General features: G+C 45.8%; 1 protein-coding gene across 3 annotated transcripts in view; it reads left to right on the forward strand.

Moving 5' to 3' along the window:
• IRAG1 (inositol 1,4,5-triphosphate receptor associated 1) overlaps window positions 1-25,208 on the forward strand; it is a 188,140-nt gene that overhangs the window by 68,101 nt on the left and 94,831 nt on the right. For all 3 annotated transcript variants that reach the window (XM_073604082.1, XM_073604081.1, XM_073604083.1), the window contains exon 2: window positions 20,787-20,960. In XM_073604082.1, coding sequence (XP_073460183.1) covers window positions 20,889-20,960 — 72 coding nt within the window. In that variant the 5' untranslated portion in view covers window positions 20,787-20,888. The remainder of the gene's footprint in view (window positions 1-20,786; window positions 20,961-25,208) is intronic.

Consider the following 25,208-nt stretch of genomic DNA (forward strand, 5'->3'; position numbering starts at 1 on the left):
TAGAGCAGTGGACAGTGTCAGTAGGGCAGTGGACGATGTCAGTAGAGCAGTGGATGGTCTCAGTAGAGCAGTGGACGGTGTCAGTAGGGCAGTAGGGCAGAGGACGGTGTCAGTAGAGCAGTGGACGGTGTCAGTAGAGCAGTGGACGATGTCAGTAGAGCAGTGGATGGTGTCAGTAGAGCAGTGGACGGTGTCAGTAGGGCAGTGGACGGTGTCAGTAGAGCAGTGGATGGTCTCAGTAGAGCAGTAGACTGTGTCAGTAGGGCAGAGGGCGATGTCAGTAGGGCAGAGGACGGTGTCAGTAGAGCAGTGGACGGTGTCAGTAGAGCAGTGGACGGTGTCAGTAGGGCAGTGGACGGTGTCAGTAGAGCAGTGGACGGTGTCAGTAGGGCAGTGGACGGTGCCAGTAGGGCAGTGGGTGGTGTCAGTAGAGCAGTGGATGGTGTCAGTAGAGCAGTGGACAGTGTCAGTAGGGCAGTGGATGATGTCAGTAGAGCAGTGGATGGTCTCAGTAGAGCAGTGGACAGTGTCAGTAGGGCAGTGGGCGATGTCAGTAGAGCAGAGGACGGTGTCAGTAGAGCAGTGGACGGTGTCAGTAGAGCAGAGGACGGTGTCAGTAGAGCAGTGGACGATGTCAGTAGAGCAGTGGATGGTGTCAGTAGAGCAGTGGACGGTGTCAGTAGGGCAGTGGACGATGTCAGTAGAGCAGTGGATGGTCTCAGTAGAGCAGTGGACGGTGTCAGTAGGGCAGTGGGCGATGTCAGTAGGGCAGAGGACGGTGTCAGTAGAGCAGTGGACGGTGTCAGTAGAGCAGTGGACGGTGTCAGTAGGGCAGTGGACGGTGCTAGTAGGGCAGTGGGTGGTGTTAGTAGAGCAGTGGACAGTGGAGGTGTCAGTGGAGCAGTGGACAGTGTCAGTGGACGGTGTCAGTAGAGCAGTGGACAGAGGAGGTGTCAGTAAAGCAGTAGACAGTGTCAGTAGGGCAGTGTACGGTGTCAGTAGAGCAGTGGACAGAGGAGGTGTCAGTAAAGCAGTGGACGGTGTCAGTAGAGTAGTGGACGGTGTCAGTAGAGCAGTGGATGGTGTCAGTAGAGCAGTGGACGGTGTCAGTAGGGCAGTGGGCGATGTCAGTAGGGCAGAGGACGGTGTCAGTAGAGCAGTGGACGGTGTCAGTAGAGCAGTGGACGGTGTCAGTAGGGCAGTGGACGGTGCCAGTAGGGCAGTGGACGGTGTCAGTAGGGCAGTGGGTGGTGTCAGTAGAGCAGTGGACAGTGGAGGTGTCAGTGGAGCAGTGGACAGTGTCAGTGGACGGTGTCAGTAGAGCAGTGGACAGAGGAGGTGTCAGTAAAGCAGTGGACAGTGTCAGTAGGGCAGTGTACGGTGTCAGTAGAGCAGTGGACAGAGGAGGTGTCAGTAAAGCAGTGGACGGTGTCAGTAGAGCAGTGGACGGTGTCAGTAGAGCAGTGGGCGGTGTCAGTAGAGCAGTGGGCGGTGTCAGTAGGGCAGTGGACGGTGTCAGTACGGCAGTGGACGGTGCCAGTAGGGGAGTGGACGGTCTCAGTAGAGTAGTGGACGATGTCAGTAGGGCAGAGGACGGTGTCAGTAGAGCAGTGGACGGTGTCAGTAGAGCAGTGGGCGATGTCAGTAGAGCAGTGGATGGTGTCAGTAGAGCAGTGGACGATGTCAGTAGAGCAGTGGATGGTCTTAGTAGAGCAGTGGACGGTGTCAGTAGGGCAGTGGGCGATGTCAGTAGGGCAGAGGACGGTGTCAGTAGAGCAGTGGACGGTGTCAGTAGAGCAGTGGACGGTGTCAGTAGGACAGTGGACGGTGCCAGTAGGGCAGTGGACGGTGTCAGTAGGGCAGTGGGTGGTGTCAGTAGAGCAGTGGACAGTGGAGGTGTCAGTGGAGCAGTGGACAGTGTCAGTGGACGGTGTCAGTAGAGCAGTGGACAGAGGAGGTGTCAGTAAAGCAGTGGACAGTGTCAGTAGGGCAGTGTACGGTGTCAGTAGAGCAGTGGACAGTGTCAGTAGAGCAGTGGACGGTGTCAGTAAAGCAGTGGACGGTGTCAGTAGAGCAGTGGATGGTGTCAGTAGAGCAGTGGACGGTGTCAGTAGAGCAGTGGACGGTGTCAGTAGGGCAGTGGACGGTGTCAGTAGAGTAGTGGACGGTGTCAGTAGAGCAGTGGACGGTGTCAGTAGGGCAGTGGACGGTGTCAGTACGGCAGTGGACGGTGCCAGTAGGGGAGTGGACGGTGTCAGTAGGGCAGTGGGTGGTGTCAATAGAGCAGTGGACAGTGGAGGTGTCAGTGGAGCAGTGGACAGTGTCAGTAGAGCAGTGGACAGTGTCAGTAGGGCAGTGGACGGTGTCAGTAGAGCAGTGGACAGTGTCAGTAAGGCAGTGGACAGTGTCAGTAGAGCAGTGGACGGTGTCAGTAGAGCAGTGGACGGTGTCAGTAAGGCAGTGGACAGTGTCAGTAGAGCAGTGGACGGTGTCAGTAGAGCAGTGGACGGTGTCAGTAGGGCAGTGGACGGTGTCAGTAGAGCAGTGGACGGTGTCAGTAGAGCAGTGGACGGTGTCAGTAAGGCAGTGGACGGTGTCAGTAGAGCAGTGGACGGTGTCAGTAGAGCAGTGGATGGTGTCAGTAGAGCAGTGGACGGTGTCAGTAGAGCAGTGGACGGTGTCAGTTATTTTTCTTTGTATTATTTTTTTTTATTTTTTAAAGATTATTATTTTTTTACAATTTTTTTTTTAGTAGCCCTGCTTGGGGGCTTTGGTGAAATATCAGAGGGGGGCTAAACAGACCTCTGATGTCTCCCTTTTGGGAAAGAGAAAATAACTGAGTAGAGATTCCCTATTCCTTTTGCTCTGCAGCCTCAGCTGCACTAGTCAGTGAATGAATGGGAAGTACCGTCAGGAGTCTGTGGTAGAGAGCTCTTGTAGATCACCAACTCAGGGTTCCCCAGGGCGCGGAGTCCCTGCCTGCTTCTTCACGCAAGCCCTCTGATGGTGGGGATGGACTTGCAGCAAGCTGGAACCAGGTCGCAGCCCCCAGATACACACAGCTGAGAATGCAGAGACCACTAGAATGTTGAGAGTGCCAGCAGCAAACAAAAGGGAATGCAGAAAATAAGCCAAGGTCAGGGTGAGCTGTGAAGCCGCACAGACAGTAAAAGACGCACAGGTCAGTACATGGGTAGCTAGACACAGTCTAGCCCAGCAGTACACAACCAGGAGCTCAGAGAACTCTGCTGTTGCTCAGGCAATGTGCTACACTAAGCATGTCTTATATAGACAAGCAAACTAGGAGGTGGGCCAGGAAGTGATGGAAGGGAAGGAAATAAAAGTCCAAGGAATAGCAGACGACGCCCATAGGTGAGCAAAGCCTACCACACATGGGAAAGGAATCCGATAGAGAAACATTGCAGCAAGGAGGTAAGAACACACAAGCAGGAACTGCAGGCTAAATTGTGACAAGTGCTCACTGGTTTCCTGTTCATTTCCAAACTGAAGCATAGTAAACACAGTTCACTATTTGTCCTGATGAAGCTATACAGCGAAATGCGCAGAGGTCGGATGGCCGTCGCTGTTCCTGTGGACCACATGTGAAGTCACGTCCGTTTGAGCAGCGAGACGCACGCCGGAATCTGGTGAGACAGATGGCGCCTTTGTCTGTACCATTGTAACGGCAGTGTGCTGGGTATTATCCTTTGAAGTAGAACGTTTGTAAGCACATATATTTGGGGATTTTTTTTTTAAAGGGGAACTTTTTTAATAAAACCGTGTTGCACGATCACCATGTTTATCTTCTTTTTGGGTGATTGGTGTATATCCTGCTGAGGGGAAGGAGTGTCTGTGAGCTGGAAAGGAGAAAACTTTGTGGTCCAGCGGGCCTTTGGGCTCTGGTTGCATTATTGGTGGTGGAGAACGTTTTCTTCTGGGATCATAAAGATGCACGGTGGATTGGAATCCTTTAAAGTGCAAGGATTTGGAAATGGTCACAGTTGAATAAGGACTTCAACCTGCATATTTTCATCTTTGATCTGAATATGCACTAAGCTATCACTGATCAAACACTGGTATTAATATTTGGGGTTTTTTCACAGCATCTTTGTGAAATTTTTGTGCATTTTTTTAATGCGATTTTTTTTTTTTTTTTTTTTTTTTTTTTTTTATTATTTGTGCATTTCTTGTTTTTGGCATTGCACAATAGTGATTATCACATTTAAATTTTTGAATGTATATGCACTAAGCTATCACTGATCGAACACTGGTATTAATATTTAGATTTTTTTCACAGCATCTTTGTGAAATTTTTGTGCTTTTTTTTTTGTGCGAATTTTATTTATTTATTTTTGCGCATTATTTATGCATATTTTGCATTGCACAATAGTGATTATCACATTTCAATTTTTGAATGTATATGCACTAAGTTATCACTGATAGAACACTGGTATTACCGAAAGGTTTTTTCACAGCATTTTTGTGGAATTTTTTGTGCGACTTTTATGTGCGATTTTTTTTTTTTTTTTTTTTTTTGTGTGCATTTTTCGTGTTTTTGGTGTTGTACATTAGTGATTATCACAGTGGGCATAATCTTTATTACTTAGCACATGTCAATTTTAGGATGCATGTAGTTTAACCTCTAGCCAACCAGCCGTCGCAGTCATACTGCGGCAGGTTGGCACGGCTGCGCAAATCGCCGTAGCTTTACGTTGCTCCTTTAAGACGTCATAGCAGGCACGTGCCGCGTGTCCCTGGAGCCGATGTGCATACCCGGTGGGCGCGATGTCCGCCGGGCACCCGCGATCGCTCGGGACAGAACAAGAACGGGAATGTGTTTGTGTGTAAACACACACATCCAGGTTCTTTCAGGGGAGAGGAGACAGATCATGTGTTCAAACTAAGTAGAAACACCGATCGGTCTTCTTCCCCAGGCAGTCCCGTCCCCCCTACAGTTAGAACACACCTAGGGAACGTAGTTAACCCCTTGATCGCCCCCCTAGTGTTAATCCCTTCCCTGCCAGTGTCATTTATATAGTAATCAGTGGCTATTTTTAGCTCTGATTGCTGTATAAATGCTAATGGTCCCAAAATAGTGTCAAGTGTCCAATCTGTCCGCCACAATATCGCGGGCCTGATAAAAATCACAGATCGCCGCCATTACTAGTAAAAAAAAATAAAAGAATAAAAATGACGTAAATCTATCCCCTATTTTGTAGACGCTATAACTTTTGCACAAACCAATCAATATACGCTTATTTTTTTTACCAAAAATATGTGGAAGAATACATATCGGCCTAAACTATGAAGAAATTTGTGTTTTTAATTTTTTATTTTTTTGGATATTTATTATAGCAAAAGTTGTTTTTTTTTCAAAATTGTTCTTTTTTTGTTTATAGCGCAAAAAATAAAAACCGCAGAGGTGATTAAATACCACCAAAAGAAAGCTCTATTTGTGGGGAAAAAAGGATATAAAATTTGTTTGGGTACAACGTGGCACGACTGCGCGATTGTCAGTTAAAGCGACGCAGTGCCTAATCACAAAAAATGGCCTAGTCAGGAAGGGGGCAGATCCTTCCGGGGCTGAAGTGATTAATTAGCGCCTACTTTATATTTTTTTGTACAGTTTACAATGCTTCAGTTATGAATGGACACAGGAGTAAACGGTACCGATTACTCACTGTGTTCATTCAGAAAAGGAAGGGGCTGGTAAATGACATATTTCACCCTGAAACATCCTCTGCAGCAGCCGGCGGGGAAGGAGGGAAGCTGACGGCACTGAGGGGGCACAGGGTGGGCCCAGACAGCAGGGGGGTGGGGGGTCTGCGCCACATGGGGTGATTAGGGTTTGCACAGGCACACCCACCGAACCCTCTGCACACGCCTATGGTTGTCAGGATAATATGAATGCCAAACTAAAGATATACTGTAGGAGTCCCAACGTAATTATTTCATCACATAAATTTGGGTAGAATGTCAATATTCCCATCGCACATATGCCTGAAATATGCTCAAAAATCCTGGGGCCCCATACAGCCTACCTGATTGGGGGGCCCCACCTTGACCACGCCCTTGACCCCGCCCCTGTCTGCTGTAAAGTTATTTATTAGGTAGCTACAGAATTCACAGGAAATTTTTAAAATAAGGCATCTCTACTTAGAATGTGCGTCATGTATAATATACTGTACTTATTACAAACTTAATAACCATTACTATAATATGCTAAACTTATTACACATAATATAAAGTGGCAGAGGTGTCTTATTTTAGAACTTTTTACAATAACTAATTCGCAGAAATGAGCTCAGGCGTGTTTGGACCCTGGTCTTCCTGTATAGCTCCCAACTGTCCCTGATTTCGAGGGACTGTCCCTGATTTGGAGCAATGTCCCTCTGTCCCTCATTCCTCCTCATTTGTCCCTAATTTTGCTCTGATCCATATATTTGTATATAAAATGCACTTTTTACCTATCAAAAAGTGTTTTCCAGTACTAAACCTTTCATCTGATTTCTAAATTGCTGCATTTGTAAATTCCAAAAGCCAATATAAAGGAATTGTAGTGGTAAAAAAAGCTCTTGTGAGTTTAACCAATCTTAATTTTTTGTACAATTCTCCTTTAAGGGGGTGTGGCAAGGGGTGTGTCCTATGCCTGCCTACTTTTGCTGATAGGTGTCCCTCATTCCCATCTCAGAAAGTTGGGAGGTGTATTCCTGCCAGGAAACTGTCACAGTGCCTCACCATTCAAAAGTGAAGCTGAATGGGACTCCACACAGTGAGCAGGGGTGGACTTGTGAATGGACTCTGAGTGGCCAGATGTAAATGGACTTTGTGTCCGTTTACATCAGGCCACCTCTGATCTGTCACATTTAGGTCTGAAAAATAGAAAAAAAGTCTTTTCCATTTTTTTTTTTTTTTTGGACCTGAATGGACACGGCGGTAGATAAGGATAAACGGACACAAGGCCATTTACATCCAGAACTCCCGTAGACCTACATGGAGCTATCATTCAGCTCCGCATGATAAACTGAGAGGCGGCCCCAATTGGAAAGCTTGGGTGAAAGGTTCTTAACCACTTCAATACTGGGCATTTTCACCCCCTTCCTGCCCAGGCCAATTTTCAGCTTTCAGTGCTGTCACATTTCGAATGACAATTGCGCGATCATCCATCACTGTATGTGTATGTGAATCAATCTGCGCTCACCCAAGCACTCATGAAATACCTAAAATAAAAAGGTGAAAAATAGTGTGTATATGACCAAACACTAATATACATAAATAAATGCTGCTATCTCCTGAAAAATTAAATACAGTGGAACCTCGGATTACAAGCATAACCTGTTCCAGGAGAATGCTCGTAATCCAATGTACTCGCATATCAAAGCGAGTTTTCCCATTGAAGTCAATGGAAACGAAAATAATTAATTCCGCGTTGACTTCAATGGGATGCAATACCGCATGCGGCCAGAGGCGGGTGGCGCCGGAGAGCATCGGAAACGGCCGAAGAGGCCCGAGGGACACTTCGGCTGACCTCGGCAAACTTTGGAAAGACTCCGTTCACAAGCCTTTCCGAGGTTTGTCGAGGTCAGCCGAACTGTCCGATCGGTGACTTTAGGCTCTGCTCGGCTCCGGCGCCCCCCACCTCAGGCCAAAAGCAGCACTGAACACCACTTTTGGCCTGAATCCTGCTCTTTTTGGCGAGACAACACTCGCAAACCGAGTTAGGATTTTTAGAAATACAGTGCTTGGTTTGCGAAACGCTCGTTAACCGCGTTACTCACAAACCGAGGTTCCACTGTACTTAATTTCAGCATAGATTATAAACAGAAAAGAAATGCGCAAATAATATATTCACAACGTGTAAAATTGGTATACCATAGGCATGTATGTGCACTCAATAAATCAGTGCAATCAAAAATGGAAAAATTACTAATGTTTATAAGAATAAATAAACATCCCAAATAAATTCTGGAAAAAATGTGAATGAAAGGTGTTCATAAAAAGAAGTTCACCGAAAATATTTGTGTATAAGTATCCAAAAAACTTCCAGACTGCAACAAAGTGTCAGAGTGAATAAATAACAAAACAAATGTAACAAATAGTGATACCACCTTTCACATTCAGGAAAGCTGATTGTATATGGCTAACATAAGGCGATCTTGACCCTTATAATTTGGCATCCATCTGATTGGGTAAGAGGCCATCTGGCTCCTTTTTGTATATCTCTCCTTCTGATGTGAAGTATTCAATCAAGCTTTCCTGAATGTGAAAGGCGGTATTACGATTTGTTACATTTGTTTTGCTATTTATTCTCTCTGTCACTTTGTTGCAGTCTGGACGTTTTTTGGATACTTGTACACAAATATTTTTGGTGAACTTCTTTTTATGAACACTTTTAACATTTTTTCCAGAATTTATTTGGGATATTTATTTATTCTTATAATCATAATTAGTTATTTTTTCATTTTTGATTCACATATTGCACTGATTTATTGAGTACCCATACATGCTTATGGTATACCAATTTTACATGTGAATATATTATTTATGCAACACTGTACCCATATTTTAGAGCTGTGTGAAGTTGGCACCCCATGTTTGTAAAACCTGAATAAAAATATACCATTCGTTTGTGCCGCGTTTGTGCTGATTTGTGCCGCAAAAATGAGCGTTTGTGCCGGTTCGGTTTCTGAGATATTAAACATTCAATTTAATGCAAGCCCCGCCCACTTTGCACCCCATGTCTTTGAATTTTAAAAACAAACGCGCCATTCGTTTGTGCCACGTTTGTGCTGGTTTGTGCCGCAAAAATAAACGTTTGTGCCGCTTTGGTTGCGGAGATATTGTGCGTTATAGTTGCTGTAACCCCGCCCATTTTGCACCCCATGTTCCTGAATTTTAAAAACAAACGTGCCATTCATTTGTGCCGCGTTTGTGCTGGTTTGTGCCGCAAAAATAAACGTTTGTGCCGCTTTGGTTACGGAGATATTGTGCGTTATAGTTGCTGTAACCCCGCCCATTTTGCACCCCATGTTCCTGAATTTTAAAAACAAACGCGCCGTTCGTTTGTGCCGCGTTTGTGCTGGTTTGTGCCACAATAATAAACGTTTGTGCCGCTTTGGTTGTGGAGATATTGTGCGTTATAGTTGCTGTAACCCCGCCCATTTTGCACCCCATGTTCCTGAATTTTAAAAACAAACGCGCCATTCGTTTGTGCCGCTTTTGTGCTGGTTTGTGCCGCAAAAATAAACGTTTGTGCCGCTTTGGTTGCGGAGATATTGTGCGTTATAGTTGCTGTAACCCCGCCCATTTTGCACCCCATGTTCCTGAATTTTAAAAACAAACGCGCCATTCGTTTGTGCCACGTTTGTGCTGGTTTGTGCCGCAAAAATAAACGTTTGTGCCGCTTTGGTTGCGGAGATATTGTGCGTTATAGTTGCTGTAACCCCGCCCATTTTGCACCCCATCTTCCCGAATTTTAAAAACAAACACGCCATTCGTTTGTGCTGCGTTTGTGCTGGTTTGTGCCGCAAAAATAAATGTTTGTGCCTCTTTGGTTGCGGAGATATTGTGCGTTATAGTTGCTGTAATCCCGCCCACATTGCACCCCATGTTCCTGAATTTTAAAAACAAACGCGCCATTCGTTTGTGCCGCGTTTGTGCTGGTTTGTGCCGCAAAAATAAACGTTTGTGCCGCTTTGATTGCGGAGATATTGTGCGTTATAGTTGCTGTAACCCCGCCCATTTTGCACCCCATGTTCCTGAATTTTAAAAACAAATGCGCCATTCGTTTGTGCCGCGTTTGTGCTGGTTTGTGCCGCAAAAATAAATGTTTGTGCCACTTTGGTTGCGGAGATATTGTGCGTTATAGTTGCTGCAACCCCACCCACTTTGCACCCCATGTCCCTGAATTTTAAAAACAAACGTGCCATTCGTTTGTGCCGCGTTTGTGCTGGTTTGTGCCGCAAAAATAAACGTTTGTGCCGCTTTGGTTGCGAAGATATAGTGCGTTATAGTTGCTGCAACCCCGCCCACATTGCACCCCATCTTCCTGAATTTTAAAAACAAACGCGCCATTTGTTTGTGCCGCGTTTGTGCTGGTTTGTGCCGCAAAAATAAACGTTTATGCTGCTTTGGTTGCGGAGATATTGTGCGTTATAGTTGCTGCAACCCCGCCCACATTGCACCCCATGTTCCTGAATTTTAAAAACAAATGCACCATTTGTTTGTGCCGGGTTTGTCCTGGTTTGTGCCGCAAAAATAAACGTTTGTGCCGCTTTGGTTGCGGAGATATTGTGCGTTATAGTTGCTGCAACCCCGCCCACATTGCACCCCATGTTCCTGAATTTTAAAAACAAATGCGCCATTTATTTGTGCCGCGTTTGTGCTGGTTTGTGCCGCAAAAATAAACATTTGTGCCGCTTTGGTTGCGGAGATATTGTGCGTTATAGTTGCTGCAACCCCACCCACTTTGCACCCCATGTCCCTGAATTTTAAAAACAAACGTGCCATTCGTTTGTGCCGCGTTTGTGCTGGTTTGTGCCGCAAAAATAAACGTTTGTGCCGCTTTGGTTGCGAAGATATAGTGCGTTATAGTTGCTGCAACCCCGCCCACATTGCACCCCATCTTCCTGAATTTTAAAAACAAACGCGCCATTTGTTTGTGCCGCGTTTGTGCTGGTTTGTGCCGCAAAAATAAACGTTTATGCTGCTTTGGTTGCGGAGATATTGTGCGTTATAGTTGCTGCAACCCCGCCCACATTGCACCCCATGTTCCTGAATTTTAAAAACAAATGCACCATTTGTTTGTGCCGGGTTTGTCCTGGTTTGTGCCGCAAAAATAAACGTTTGTGCCGCTTTGGTTGCGGAGATATTGTGCGTTATAGTTGCTGCAACCCCGCCCACATTGCACCCCATGTTCCTGAATTTTAAAAACAAATGCGCCATTTATTTGTGCCGCGTTTGTGCTGGTTTGTGCCGCAAAAATAAACGTTTGTGCAGCTTTGGTTGCGGAGATGTTGTGCGTTATATGTTGTCAAACCACATTGACTTTACACCTTGTTATTAAAGCTTACATACAGAACCTAAACTCAGCTTGGGTTTCCTTAATGTAAAGCTCCTCCCACTGTACTGGCACTGCACTTCATATTGTACCCTGAAAAAGGCACCTCTGCCGGGTTAGCCCCTCATATCAAAATTTTAGAAAAAATCTTATGCAGTTTGTTAGATCTTTGTTAGATCAGGTTAGATCAACCGTTGTTTGCATTAGATCTCACACAGAAGAAGCGATATTAACAGTTATTTGCTGGGGGGGCTAACCCGTCATCAGCCCCCCTTATCAAAAAATTGACCAAACAGTTAGCTATTTTGGAAGCAATTTGTTAGATCCGGTATGATCAAGTGTTTTTAACGTTAGATCTCACATAATTAGAGACTTATTAAGTGATTAATGTGGGGGGGCTGGCCCTCCCTTATCAAATTTTCGCCCCAAAAATCATTCAAGCTAATAGATATTGGTTAGATCCGGTAAGATCAAGTGGTTTTAACGTTAGATCTCACATCATTTCAGAGATATTCCACATCAAAATAGAGATATTAGGTGGTACATATGGACGGGCTGGTCCCCCCTTATATTCAGCGCAATGAAAATCACACCCAACTTTTGCTGCGGCACAAAAACTTTTCCTCAGCTGCAGGGGCCCAACTTATGATCCTGCACACAAGCCCTCTGCTTTCAGAAAATGCCCCTGACCTGAGCTCATCATTGCACATCCATTCCAGATGCTTGTATGTGACATCACATACATCCCATACATCACATACATCCCACACATCCCATACATCACATACAAGCACGTGGTCTGGATGTGAGCGGTGGATCAGCTGGATGAGTGTGCCAGGACAAGTAGATGTGTCTCATCTCTGCTTCCTTTTACCACTCTGCATATCACACATATCATAGATGAGAAGAGGGTACAGTGGTGGGAAAAATGAGCAGGAGGGGTTTAGATGTGGGACAGAAGAACAGGAGGGTACAGCCGTGGGGCAAATGTGCAGGGGGGTTCAGTTTTGGTGCAGATGAGAAGGAGGTTCAGTGGTGGGACAGAAAAGCAGGTTGGGTAGAACAGTGGGGCAAATGTGAAAGGAGGTGTATTGGTGGGACAGATGAGCAGGAGGTTACAGTGGTGGGGCAGGAGAACAGGGGGAACATAGGTGGGGCAGAAGAGCAGGGGGTACAGAGGTGAAACAGATGTGCAGGAGGTACATTAGTAAGGCAGATGAAAAAGCGGGTTACAGTGGTAGGGCAGATGAGAAGGTGATTCAGTAGTAGACAGAAGAACATGGGAATATGGCGGTGGAGCAAATGTGCAGAGAGGTACAGTGGTGGGGCAGATGAGAAAAATGGTACATTGATGGGGTAGATGAGCAGAGGGGTTACAGTGGTGGGGCAGAAGAGCAAGGGGGTACAGTGGTGGTGCAGATGTGCAGAAGGTGCAGTGGTGGGAGGGATGCGAAGGGGGTTCAGCAGTGGGACAGAAAAGCAGGGGGGTACAGTGATGGGGCAGATGAGCGGGGGAGGGGTTTAGTGTTGGGCCAGATGACAAGGGGGTTACAGTGGTGGGAAAATGAGCAGGAGGGGTTCAGTGTTGGGGCAGATGAGAAGGGGGTTTAGCGGTGGGACAGAAGAGCAGGGGGGTACAGCGGTGGGGCAGATGTGAAAGGAGGTGCATTGGTGGACAGATGAGCAGGGGGTTACAGTGGTTGGGCAGAAGAGCAGGGAGAACAGAGGTGAGACAGATGTGCAGGAGGTACAGTGATGGGGCAGAAGAGAAAGGGGGTTACAGTGGTGGGGCAGATGAGAAAGGGGGTTACAGAGGTGGGGCAGATGAGAAAGGGGGTTACAGAGGTGGGGCAGATGAGAAAGGGGGTTACAGAGGTGGGGCAGATGAGAAAGGGGGTTACAGTGGTGGGGCAGATGAGAAAGGGGGTTACAGAGGTGGGGCAGATGAGAAAGGGGGTACATTAGTGGTACAGATGAGCAGGGGGTTACAGCGGTGGGGCAGAAGAGCAGGGGGAACAGAGGTGAGACAGATGTGCAGGAGGTACAGTGATGGGGCAGAAGAGAAAGGGGGTTACAGAGGTGGGGCAGATGAGAAAGGGGGTTACAGAGGTGAGGCAGATGAGAAAGGGGGTTACAGTGGTGGGGCAGATGAGAAAGGGGGTTACAGAGGTGGGGCAGATGAGAAAGGGGGTTACAGTGGTGGGGCAGATGAGAAAGGGGGTTACAGAGGTGGGGCAGATGAGAAAGGGGGTTACAGTGGTGGGGCAGATGAGAAAGGGGGTTACAGAGGTGGGGAAGATGAGCAGGGGGAACAGAGGTGGGACAGATGTGCGGGAGGTACAGTGGTGGGGCAGATGAGAAAGGGGTTTACAGTGGTGGGGCAGATGAGAAAGGGGGTTAGAGAGGTGGGACAGATGAGAAAGGGGGTTACAGTGGTGGGGCAGATGAGCAGATAAGTTCAGTGTTAGGACAGATGAGAAGATGGTTCAGCAGTGAGACAGAAGAGCATGGGGGTACGGTGGTGGGGCAGATGTGCAGGGGGTTACAGTGGTGGGGCAGATGTGCAGGGGGGTACAGTGGTGGGGCAGATTTGCAGGTGATACAGTGATCTGAGGTGTGAAGGTGTATGAATTGGGGTTGATCTGAGGCGTGAGAGTGCAGGATGTTAATTTCTCACTGCTAAAGTAGTTTACAGCATTTACTTTATAAAAAATCCTTTTCGTGATTGAGATTGTGAAGTTGACTTTTTTTGTTATAAAATCGGTACGCTCAATTTCTTTGAAAACATTTTTTGGCACACTGCTCAAAAGGCTGCTTACCTCCTGGCCTATCAGTTTTTATTAAAGATGGAAAATGGGCTGTGGAGCAAGACCCGCTGTCGCCCAAAACTATTTTCTCATTTTCAATAATCAAAGAAGGTAAGGAAAAAAGGATGGAAAAGGTAAAAGGATAGAAGGGGGGGGAGGTAAAGCTGGGGGGGGGGTGAAATGGCGTTGGTTCAGGATAACTATGATGAATGGGCTCCGGAACTTTTCTGTGACATTAAGTCCCAAGAAGGGCAGTACCCTCTGCGGAGACGACAATCTGGTTCCATAGTCCCCAAGTGTTAGAGTATTTTTCCTGTTGGTGTTGTGCAGTGAGTACTCGATCTTCCATCTCATTTGGAATGGAGTTTTTATAGAGTTTGGCTCAGATGGAGGAGACATGTAACAGGAAAAAGCTGGATCACCAGGAACCTTGTATTCCGTAAATTTTTGCGTGGTTTATCTGTCTCCCAGAAGTGGATCCATTTAGGGCACGACCAAAATATGTGAAGTGGTGTTCCTCCATCCCCCTGGCATCTCCAACATTGGTCAGTAGTTGTAGGGTGAGGTACCACCTTGTTAACAGTTTATAGTTGGTCTGTTTAATTTTCGTACAAACTGATGATTTCAACGAAAATCTGAGGACATGTTGTATCTGAGCAGATGTAAATGTACGCCCCAACTTACTTTCCCATTTGTTCAGGAACGGTAAGTGTGGTTGTTCAGCCGGACAGTTCAAGAGGGCGTATGTTTTGGATAGAGCCTGTGGAAGGGAACCCTCTTTGGAACAGTATGCTTCAAAGGACGTCAGGGGACGATTAAATCCCTGTGAATTAGGCAAAGTATTGAGAAAGTGTTGTAATTGTAGCGCTGTCCACAAGGAAAGTTTGAAGGGCTCATTAGCACTACTGTGGAAGGCCATTGGCCTCCCGTTAGGAAGTGGGATGCCTGGACCCTACCTGTTTGGCTTAGGGTCCGAAAACATTTGGGGTTCCAGACCAGGGAGGAACCACGGTTTTTCTATGATAGGGAGCAATTGGGAATCAGGGAAGAAAGCCGGTTCTGTGTGCTGACCTGGGAGCATATGCGGAGTGTCGTACCCAATATGGGGTGTAACTTCAGCACAGGTGGTAGTTGGTCATAGCACCACAGAGCCCCTGGCAGCAGAATGTCAGTCTGGGCCTGTTCCAGTTGTGCCCACAATTTAGAGCAGCGATGCCAAAATTTATTAATTTTAAGCTACTGCCACAGAGGCCTAACTTCTCATATAAAATAACGAACTGTTATGTATTTATCATAGATTAAATAAAACATCTCACTGATCAAACTGCAACAAGCTTTTATCCCTACTTACATTGCGATTATTACTGATTTCTGCCATGTGCATGCTAGGTTTAATGCAATAATAACTTCATCTAACAATTATCTACTAACTTGGATGTTGTTATTGGCAAAGAATATGAAATCTCTGAAATGATGTGAGATCTTACGTTAAAACCTCTTGATCTTACCGGATCTAACGAATATCTATTAGCCCGAATGATTTTTGGCCCGAAAATTTGATAAGGGGGGGCCAGCCCCCCTCATTAATCACTTAATAAGTCTCTAATAATGTGAGATCTAACGTTAAAAACACTTGATCATACCGGATCTAACAAATTGCTTCCAAAATAGCTAACTGTTTGGTCAATTTTTTGATAAGGGGGGGCTGATGACGGGTTAGCCCCCCCAGCAAATAACTGTTAATATCGCTTCTTCTGTGTGAGATCTAACGCAGACAACGGTTGATCTAACCTGATCTAACAAAGATCTAACAAACTGCATAAGATTTTTTCAAAAATTTTGATATGGGGGGGCTAACCCGGCAGAGGTGCCTTTTTCAGGGTACAATATGAAGTGCAGTGCCAGTACAGTGGGAGGAGCTTTACATTAAGGAAACCCAATCTGAGTTTAGGTTCTGTATGTAAGCTTTAATAACAAGGTGTAAAGTCAATGTGGTTTGACAACATATAACGCACAATATCTCCGCAACCAAAGCTGCACAAATGTTTATTTTTGCGGCACAAACAAATGGCGCGTTTGTTTTTAAAATTCAGGAACATGGGGTGCAATGTGGGCGGGGTTGCTGCAACTATAACGCACAATATCTCAGCAACCAAAGCGGCACAAATGTTTATTTTTGCGGCACAAACCAGCACAAACGTGGCACAAACGAATGGCGCGTTTGTTTTTAAAATTCAGGAACATGGGGTGCAAAATGGGCGGAGTTAAAGCAACTATAACGCACAATATCTCCGCAACCAAAGCGGCACAAACGTTTATTTTTGCGGCACAAACCAGCACAAACGCGGCACAAACGAATGGCGCGTTTGTTTTTAAAATTCAGGAACATGGGGTGCAAAATGGGCGGGGTTACAGCAACTATAACGCACAATATCTCCGCAATCAAAGCGGTACAAACGTTTATTTTTGCAGCACAAACCAGCACAAACGCGGCACAAACGAATGGCACGTTTGTTTTTAAAATTCAAGAACATGGGGTGCAAAATGGGCGGGGTTACAGCAACTATAACGCACAATATCTCCGCAACCAAAGCGGAACAAACATTTATTTTTGCGGCACAAACCAGCACAAACACAGCACAAACAAATGGCGCGTTTGTTTTTAAAATTCAGGAACATGGGGTGCAAAATGGGCGGGGTTACAGCAACTATAACGCACAATATCTCCGCAACCAAAGCGGCACAAACGTTTATTTTTGCGGCACAAACCAGCACAAACGCGGCACAAATGAATGGCACATTTGTTTTTAAAATTCAGAAACATGGGGTGCAAAATGGGCGGGGTTACAGCAACTATAACGCACAATATCTCCGCAACCAAAGCGGCACAAACGTTTATTTTTGCGGCACAAACCAGCACAAACGCGGCACAAACGAATGGTGCATTTGTTTTTAAAATTCAGGAACATGGGGTGCAAAATGGGCGGGGTTACAGCAACTATAACGCACAATATCTCCGCAACCAAAGCGGCACAAACGTTTATTTTTGCGGCACAAACCAGCACAAACCCGGCACAAACAAATGGCACGTTTGTTTTTAAAATTCAGGAACATGGGGTGCAAAATGGGCGGGGTTACAGCAACTATAACGCACAATATCTCCACAACCAACGCGGCACAAACATTTATTTTTGCGGCACAAACCAGCACAAACGCGGCACAAACGAATGGCGCGTTTGTTTTTAAAATTCAGGAACATGGGGTGCAAAATGGGCGGGGTTACAGCAACTATAACGCACAATATCTCCGCAACCAAAGCGGCACAAACGTTTATTTTTGCGGCACAAACCAGCACAAACGCGGCACAAACGAATGGCGCGTTTGTTTTTAAAATTCAGGAACATGGGGTGCAAAATGGGCGGGGTTACAGCAACTATAACGCACAATATCTCCGCAACCAAAGCGGCACAAACGTTTATTTTTGCGGCACAAACCAGCACAAACGTAGCACAAACGAATGGCGCGTTTGTTTTTAAAATTCAGGGACATGGGGTGCAAAGTGGGCGGGGCTTGCATTAAATTGAATGTTTAATATCTCAGAAACCGAACCGGCACAAACGCTCATTTTTGCGGCACAAATCAGCACAAACGCGGCACAAATGAATGGTATATTTTTATTCATGTTTTACAAACATGGGGTGCCAACTTCACACAGCTATATTTTAGCATTTTTTCCAGCAATCAAACTCCTAGCCTGTGAAACCCTGGACAGATCAGAACAATTGCTGCTCCCTTGACTACAGAAGGAGCTAAAAAGGAAACTTGCCTAGCATCCTATTAGGAGGGTGTTACTACATCAGTATTTCTACCTAAGCTAAAGAATTGGGATGCCAAAGACGTCTTTTACTGAGTTCCAGAAGGGGTGGATTTTCTTATTTCCAGAAAATGGGCGGCATAGTCTCAGTGGCATCATTACAGCTGGGACCTGTTTATTAAATTTGTGTAATATATAGGATATTCTATACCACCAGGATAATATCTTGCATCCTTGTTCCTGGGATTTGTTTGCAGTGGATGATTTGTGGGCTAGTCTTGTTCTTGTGCAAAGCTGATGGCCAATTCTTCTCACTTTCGTATATATTGGGAAGCATAGCCTTCTGCAGTGCCGGATTAAACTCTGTGGAGGCCCCTGGGCAGTTGGAACCTTGGGGGCCCCCCTTGCAGGTTGGCAACTCAAACCTGACCACCCACTCCCCCCCCCCCCCCCCTGCTGTCTGCTGGTTGGTCCACCGGCACTTACCCCATCTAGTTGGGCATCAGAGGAGCGGCTGGGATCGGGTATCTAAGGAGCGGCGGCGAGGATTGGGCATCAGAGGAGCAGGGACCGGGCAGCGGCGGGGACTGGGCATCCAGGCAGCGGCGGGGACTGGGCATCCAGGCAGCGGCGGGGACTGGGCATCCAGGCAACCCTGGTCACTGTAATTCTTGTGCCCAGTGACCTGAAAGGGGCCGGACGCATGAATCATGAATAGGGGGCTGCTGCAGCGGCCATGGATAGATTCATGCTATGCATGAATCTATCCATTACATTTAGGGGGTGGCCTGGAGAGAGGGGTGTGGCACCCAGGCACCCCTAATGGACAGGCCGCCCCTGGCACATCGGCTGCTGGATGGAAATGACCATCACTACTGTACATTACACGGATGTAGGATGCAGCAAACTTTTTTTAAAAACTGACAGCTAAAAGATGAGCTTTTAAGAGACAAACTGTAATGTGATCCTGATATCTGTGGTTTATGGACTTATTGGGTATTCTACATTAATGCAGGATTTTCTCTATAGAGCCTTTAATGTAAAGTTTTGCTTTCGTTTTCTCTATCTTTCGTATTTCTTTAGAATAACAAACACATCATACTTGCTCTGTACAATGGTTTTGCACAGAGCAGCCCTGATCCTCCTCTTCTCGGGTCCCCTGCCGGAGCTCCTGGCCCCTCCTTCTTGCTGAGTGCCCCTATAGCAAGCTGCTTGTTCAGGGGGCACTCATACATGCTCGCTCCCGAGCTGCCTCTGTGTGTCTATGGGACGCACAGACTGTGGCTCAGTCCTTCCCCCTGCTCTCTCCTCACTGGCTGTGATTGACAGCAGCGAGAGCCAATGGCTCCCATTGCTGTTTCTCAGCCAATGAGGAGAGAGCCCTGGGAGAGACTCTGCTCTTGTGCACATTGTTTGTTTGGGATCGTGCTCGGGTAAGCATTAGAGGCAGCGGGGGGGGAGGGGGGGTAAAAAAACCTTCAGCCTTTAGATCTACTTTAATATAGCTTCATCGTAATTTTCTTTCAAGATCCGATCAATATTATTTTGATCCAATGTCGCAGGACCTTTATACGGAGTGGAGCCCATATGCTGGTCCCTAGTTCACCCATTTGGAGATTGGGTAAATACTGAACAGTGAGTGTTTGGCTTCTATTGGCCTCATGGGTGGCATTGTCATAATTGGATATATGGAGTATTGTGGTTCTCCATCTCAACAGAGACCTTACCTGGAAATGATGACTGAATGTGGAAAACTGTGATTGGACTGTTGCTGGCCTCGTATGACCTACTGTATTTGTAATTATGCTGTTAAGCCTCGTACACACGATCGGATTGTTGGCCAACAAAACCGTGGACTTTTGTCCTGAAGGGCGTTGGCCCAAACTTGTCTTGCATACAAACGGCAAGGAGTTGTCGGCCAACAAATACGAACGTCGTGACATACTTTGTTGTTTTTCAGCTCTTTAGCGCCACCCTTTGGGCTCCTTCTGCTAATTTCGTGTTAGTAGAAGTTTGGTGAGTGTTGATTCGCGCTTTTCATTTTGCACTTTTCATTTCGCGCTTTTCATATCGTTTCTGAACGGCATGTTGCGGAATCGGAGGAGATAACGTGTTATTTATTATTGGCCTTGGAGTTATTGCTTTGACATTATTTTTTTGGTTGAATAATAACTATTTGATTTGTTATATTTTCTATATTTTTGGATGCATAGAATGCACTTTTTGGTTAAGTTCTATTGGCAGATATCATGTCTAATTTTATTTGTTTTGTTTTTTTAATGCACAATAAAAAAAATTGTGTAGAATAATACTTGGTTATGTGTTTTACTTCAAATGACAGTTTGGAGTAGGCAGTTACATTTTAAATACATGTAAAAATGTAAAATTAACAAGGGACACCAATATAGTTGTATCTTTGATATAAAAAACTACAGGATAATGATGCTGTGGTAACTTGACCAAATAAAAAAAAAAAAGCATAATAATCTTGATATCACCAGAAAAAGCCTTTGAAAATTTGTTTGCAAGAACTCCATCAGTATCACCAGTAAAGCAGCTTCATTATTATCCCATTAAAGAAGAAGAGAATTGTGCGCTGCATTTCCAGATTTCATAATTTGCCACGTCACGAATGTTAATTCTCCATTACGAGCGCTAGTTTACAAGACCGACCGCTTCCGGCTCATCCTTGCTTCCGAGCATGCGTGTTTGTACTTTGGACTTTTGTCCGACGGACTTGTGTACACACGCTCGGAAAATCCGACAACAGACATTAGTCCGCGTAAAATTTTAAAACCTGCCATCCAACATTTGTCCACGGAAAATCCGACAACAATTGTCCGATGGAGCGTACACACGGGCGGATTTTCCGCCAACAGCCTGTCATCATACAATTCCCATCGGAAAGTCCGATCGTGTGTACGAGGTTTAAAGCAGAAAAATGAAGACTGCTTACATAATTTGCAATTTTTTTATATTTTATATAAAAAAGTCAGAAGATCTGCGTGTTTTTCTTAATATCGCTGTCCTGAGCTGTTTGTTATTATAGACTATCCTTTATATTGTAAGGTAGATTTTTATCTTTGCTCTGTGTGTTTTTTGGCAGCACGTAGCAGATGAGTATCCTGGAACGCTTCTCGTGTTCATCTAGCTGGACAGGGTCAGAGTTCAGCCTGGAACCGGGGGCCCTTCCTCTCTGCCCTTCAGGATGCCCACCGTCCCTGGAAACCAAGAACTGGCGGCAGATGGCCAGCACCCGCCTACCCCTACACCAGCAAGGGTAAGTGGTCATTTACTCTTCTAAACTTCTTCACCTCCCAGATTAGAATAAGAAATTCAAGAAATGCAACTTGGGCAAAGAGCTGAACAGAAAGCCGAGAATTCACCGCTTCACCTCTTGCACATGTACGGAACATTTTCTCTGACACTAAATCCTCAAAAGAAAAAAGATGTAAAGGTGCTTCACCCAAAATCAAAACCTGTATACCCCCTAGGCTCAAGTCATATGGGTGACTCTGTTGCTGGTGGGAGAGTCTTCCACTTACCCCCCAGGACAGCACTCCCTCGCTTGCCCTGAATGCTACTGTAGCCAAGTCCCGGGCCCCTTGAGGCCTGATGGTGACCTCCAGAGTCAGGGACAGCTGACGTCCTTCTGTGTAGAGTGGGTTATGAGGCAAAGTGGGTGTAATGCAAGGTAGATTGATTCTTGAGTGCATAGAGATTTATTGTCTCCTAAACAGAACTGTGGGAGAGAGGGTTAGGGCCAGGACACCCTTTAGTAGATACAATGATAGTTGGCAGGCTCTGAGACTTCTATAGGTAGACTGCCATGCAGGGAAAGGCATCCAGCTAGACACCACATCTGCATGAGTAGGACCACTGTCTCCTATGGCAACAATCTTGTAACAGTTTCTAACAACGGTTGCAATGAACTTCTTCACTTCTACAACCTCCTATTGTAGAACTTCACTCAGATGAGCTCCCAGTCTTTCACTAGACTAACAGATCCACTCGCCACTGGATCTCCTGAGCTCCTCCAATCTTCCCACTCAGTATCTTCCTCAAGCGTCACCCCCGCATCCCTGCTGGGTCACTAGTTTGGCACTCAGATACTCCTCAAGCGTCACCCCACTGGCCTGCTTGGTCCCTGGCTTGGCAAACAATAATGCTCCGCAATCGTCACCTCCACTGGCTGGGTCCCTGGCTTGGCACCTGCTGAAGTTTTCCCAACTCTTCACCGTCCCCGGCTGGTGCGAATACTGCTCAGGTACTTGCTTCAGCTACTCAGTGGTCTCCAGTAGTAAGGTGGATGGTCCCTTTGTGGCGACAGCTTCCCCTCTACCTCCGACCACAGCTGGTTCTCCAGCCGGCAGAACCGTTACTTCTGGTTGGACTGCAAGCCCACAGTCCCAACCCTACGCTGCTCTCTTGCTTCTGGATAGGCCCTCAGACAGCCTAGCAGCCAGATGTCCCCGGGATAGGCCCAAGGCTTATGGCCTAGTAACCCGAGGCATTACAACACTTCCACCCAGACAGCCGTCCAGGTGGCACAGAACTGTTGTCACCTGACCCCACCCAAATAAAAAAATAGGTTCTCCCAGCAGGCCAAGGGATCCAAGAAAATCCCTGCCCATTGGCTGAGACACCCCATTCATTCCTAGTCTGTCCTTGCAATGCCCTGTCTTGTCTAATGTCACTAGGGACCTGGCCACCTAGCGGCAGAAGAGAGAAGTGCAGCAATTTCAGATTTAGGGTGAAATCGACCTCCTAAAAATTAACCAAGGCAACTATTGGCAGGTAAATTTAATACCAACCCTGCCTAAACACCAGTGTGCTACACTACTAAATCACCCTTGCTAGCGAGGGGGCATGGAGGGAGAGTCATCTCACTGGCTCGGGTACCAGAGAGAGATTCCATAGAGGCTAATAAATGGTCTCTTGTTGCCAATGTCGGGCTCATCCATGTTACCAGAGCAAACAGAATTATCCAGTTTGTTCAGTCTTTCACAAGCACTACCATAGCATCTATCCAAAATGGCACCATTAATCCAGAACTGCCTTTACATTCACTCTACCTTTGCAACTATTGGAGCTCTTTTGCATATTAACTTCCCCAGACACCGTCTCTATAGCTATCCTCCTGACTGAAAGCAGGCAGAAGCCACCAAGTTTCACCAACTGTGCACCACTGTAAGGGCCCCAGCAAAGCCGGCAGAAACAATTATTTTGGCACTACCTCATTCTGTCTCACAAAAATGTGCATAGACCTTACCATCCAGGTCCTTACCCTTCCTCTTGAGGATTGCTTCTTTTCTTACACAGTAAAGACCTGCAGGCAGACTTGAACCTAACGGGGTCACTCCGGGAGTCTAACTGCGTCAGTCTTCCCCCTGGTTCTATGGGTTTATACTATCCTTTGTCAAGCTAATAATTTAGTGGCCCCTTCGGGGGGTGGGGGGTGCTCTACACAAGAAAGCCTAAAAATGAAAACGAATGCAGCCACCGCATCTAAGAATTGGTAAGCTGCAATCTAATTTTTGAGTTTAATACCGTTTGAAGGGTTGCGGAACTCGCAACCCTTTTACAGTCACGTTTGAAGGTTCTTTTCTTTTTATTTCCTTTGGAATGACTTCTTAAAGCTATTCTTACCGTCTGAATGGTTTTAATTTACTGTTATGTTGAGCGGAATCTAAATACAGCAACATTCTTTCGTATTTCCACATTAATAAAATTATTGGGATTCACTTTTTGGCTGCGTTTCCATTATCTGCGCAGGCGGAGTTCCACTTCATAGTTAAAAACATCCGCAACTTTCCTTTTTTCTTTTCTTTTTATACGACTGGAGGAACATGAAGAGGGGCTGGCACGCAATTCCCACAGTGATAATGCCTCTTTTTATGGTGATCTGGGGAATACGCTGAGCTTACAGAAAATGTAGTATTTTTATTGATAGATTTTTATATATCTATATAGATATATACACAATATATGTATATGTGTAAAAAAATATATACCGGTAATTATTTTTTTACACATATATATATGTGTGTGTGTAAAAGAAAAAATTGTGTGTGTGTGTGTATATATATATATATATATATATATATATATATATATATATATACACAAAGCGCATGCGCGGGAGTGACGACATCGCGGCTCCAGCGCCGGAATCGCGATACTCGGAAGACACGCCGAGGGCAAATGTCAGCTCCCTCGGCGTGGACCGGGTGAGATGCCGGCGCCTCATTCTAAGGTAAGTATCTCATAATGAGCTAGTATGCGGTGCATACTAGCTCATTATGCCTTTTCCCTTAGAGGTGTAGGGAAAAAAAAAAGTCAGCGGGTTTACTACCGCTTTTAAAAGGAGCTGACCTACAACTACGAAGGCTCGTGGGATCGCGCCGACCTGCCGCAGTATAATGATGGCGGCTGGTCGGCAAGCGGTTAAAAAGTGTTAGCTGGAGTTCGGCATCAATTTGTTACTGTATCTCAATCTGCTAGTACATCTCATACGCCCCTCTCCCCAGGCTGACAAGGCAGCTGTCCAAAGGCGCCCCCTGTGCTCCTTCATCCAGAGTGGAGAAGCTCCAATACAGGAGGTTTATTACTGGCCAGATCACCAGGTGAAAACAGAGGGGGGGAAAAGCTTCAAAAAAAGGAAAACGAATACCACATCTAATTAGACATGTGCAATTCATTTTCTTAAAGACCAAATTTTTGTTATTTTGACATTCGGATGTATCCAAATTTTGGACCCACCATATTTTAACAAATAAATATAAAAAAAATAATAAAATAAATTATAACGAAACGAAATAACTTAACAAAATAACGAATTTTCTGAATATAATTTTGACTTCGAAAATTAATTTGAATTAAAAAAGGAAACATACTGCAGTAAATACTGTAAAGAATAGAAAAAATAGAATAAATTAGAATAGAATAAAGTAGAATGAATAGAACCAGGTTTCTAAAATTCGAATCAATTCGAAAATAACGAATACACTAACCGAATCCAAATATATGAAACGAATTCCGAAAACAAATCAATCTAACATCAGGAATATGACAAAACTTTATTAACTCAACAAACGAATCCAAAATTAACCGAATTTTTCTGCCATGCCCATCGCTACATCTAATGATTGGTAAACTGCAATATATTACGTTTTGGGTCAGTAATGCTTTAACCCCTTCCCGACCAGCCGCCGCAGTTATACTGCGGCAGGATGGCTCCCCTGCGCGAGCCGTCGTAGCTGTACATCGGCTCTTTAAGACGGTGTAGCAGGCGCGTGCCACCCGCAGCGTGTCCCTGAAGCCGACGTGGGTGCCTGGCGGGCGCGATGACCGCCGGGCACCCGCCATCGTTCGTGACAGAGCGAGAACCGGGATCTATGTGTGTAAACACCCAAATCCCGGTTCTGTCAGGGGAACACACAATCTCTCTCCTCTAGTCAGCCACATTCCCCCTACAGTTAGAACACACACTAGGGAACACATTTAACCCCTTGATCGCCCCCCTAGT

This window comes from Aquarana catesbeiana, linkage group LG11 (genome assembly GCF_042186555.1).
Source record: "Aquarana catesbeiana isolate 2022-GZ linkage group LG11, ASM4218655v1, whole genome shotgun sequence".
NCBI classification, from domain to species: Eukaryota; Metazoa; Chordata; class Amphibia; order Anura; family Ranidae; genus Aquarana; species Aquarana catesbeiana.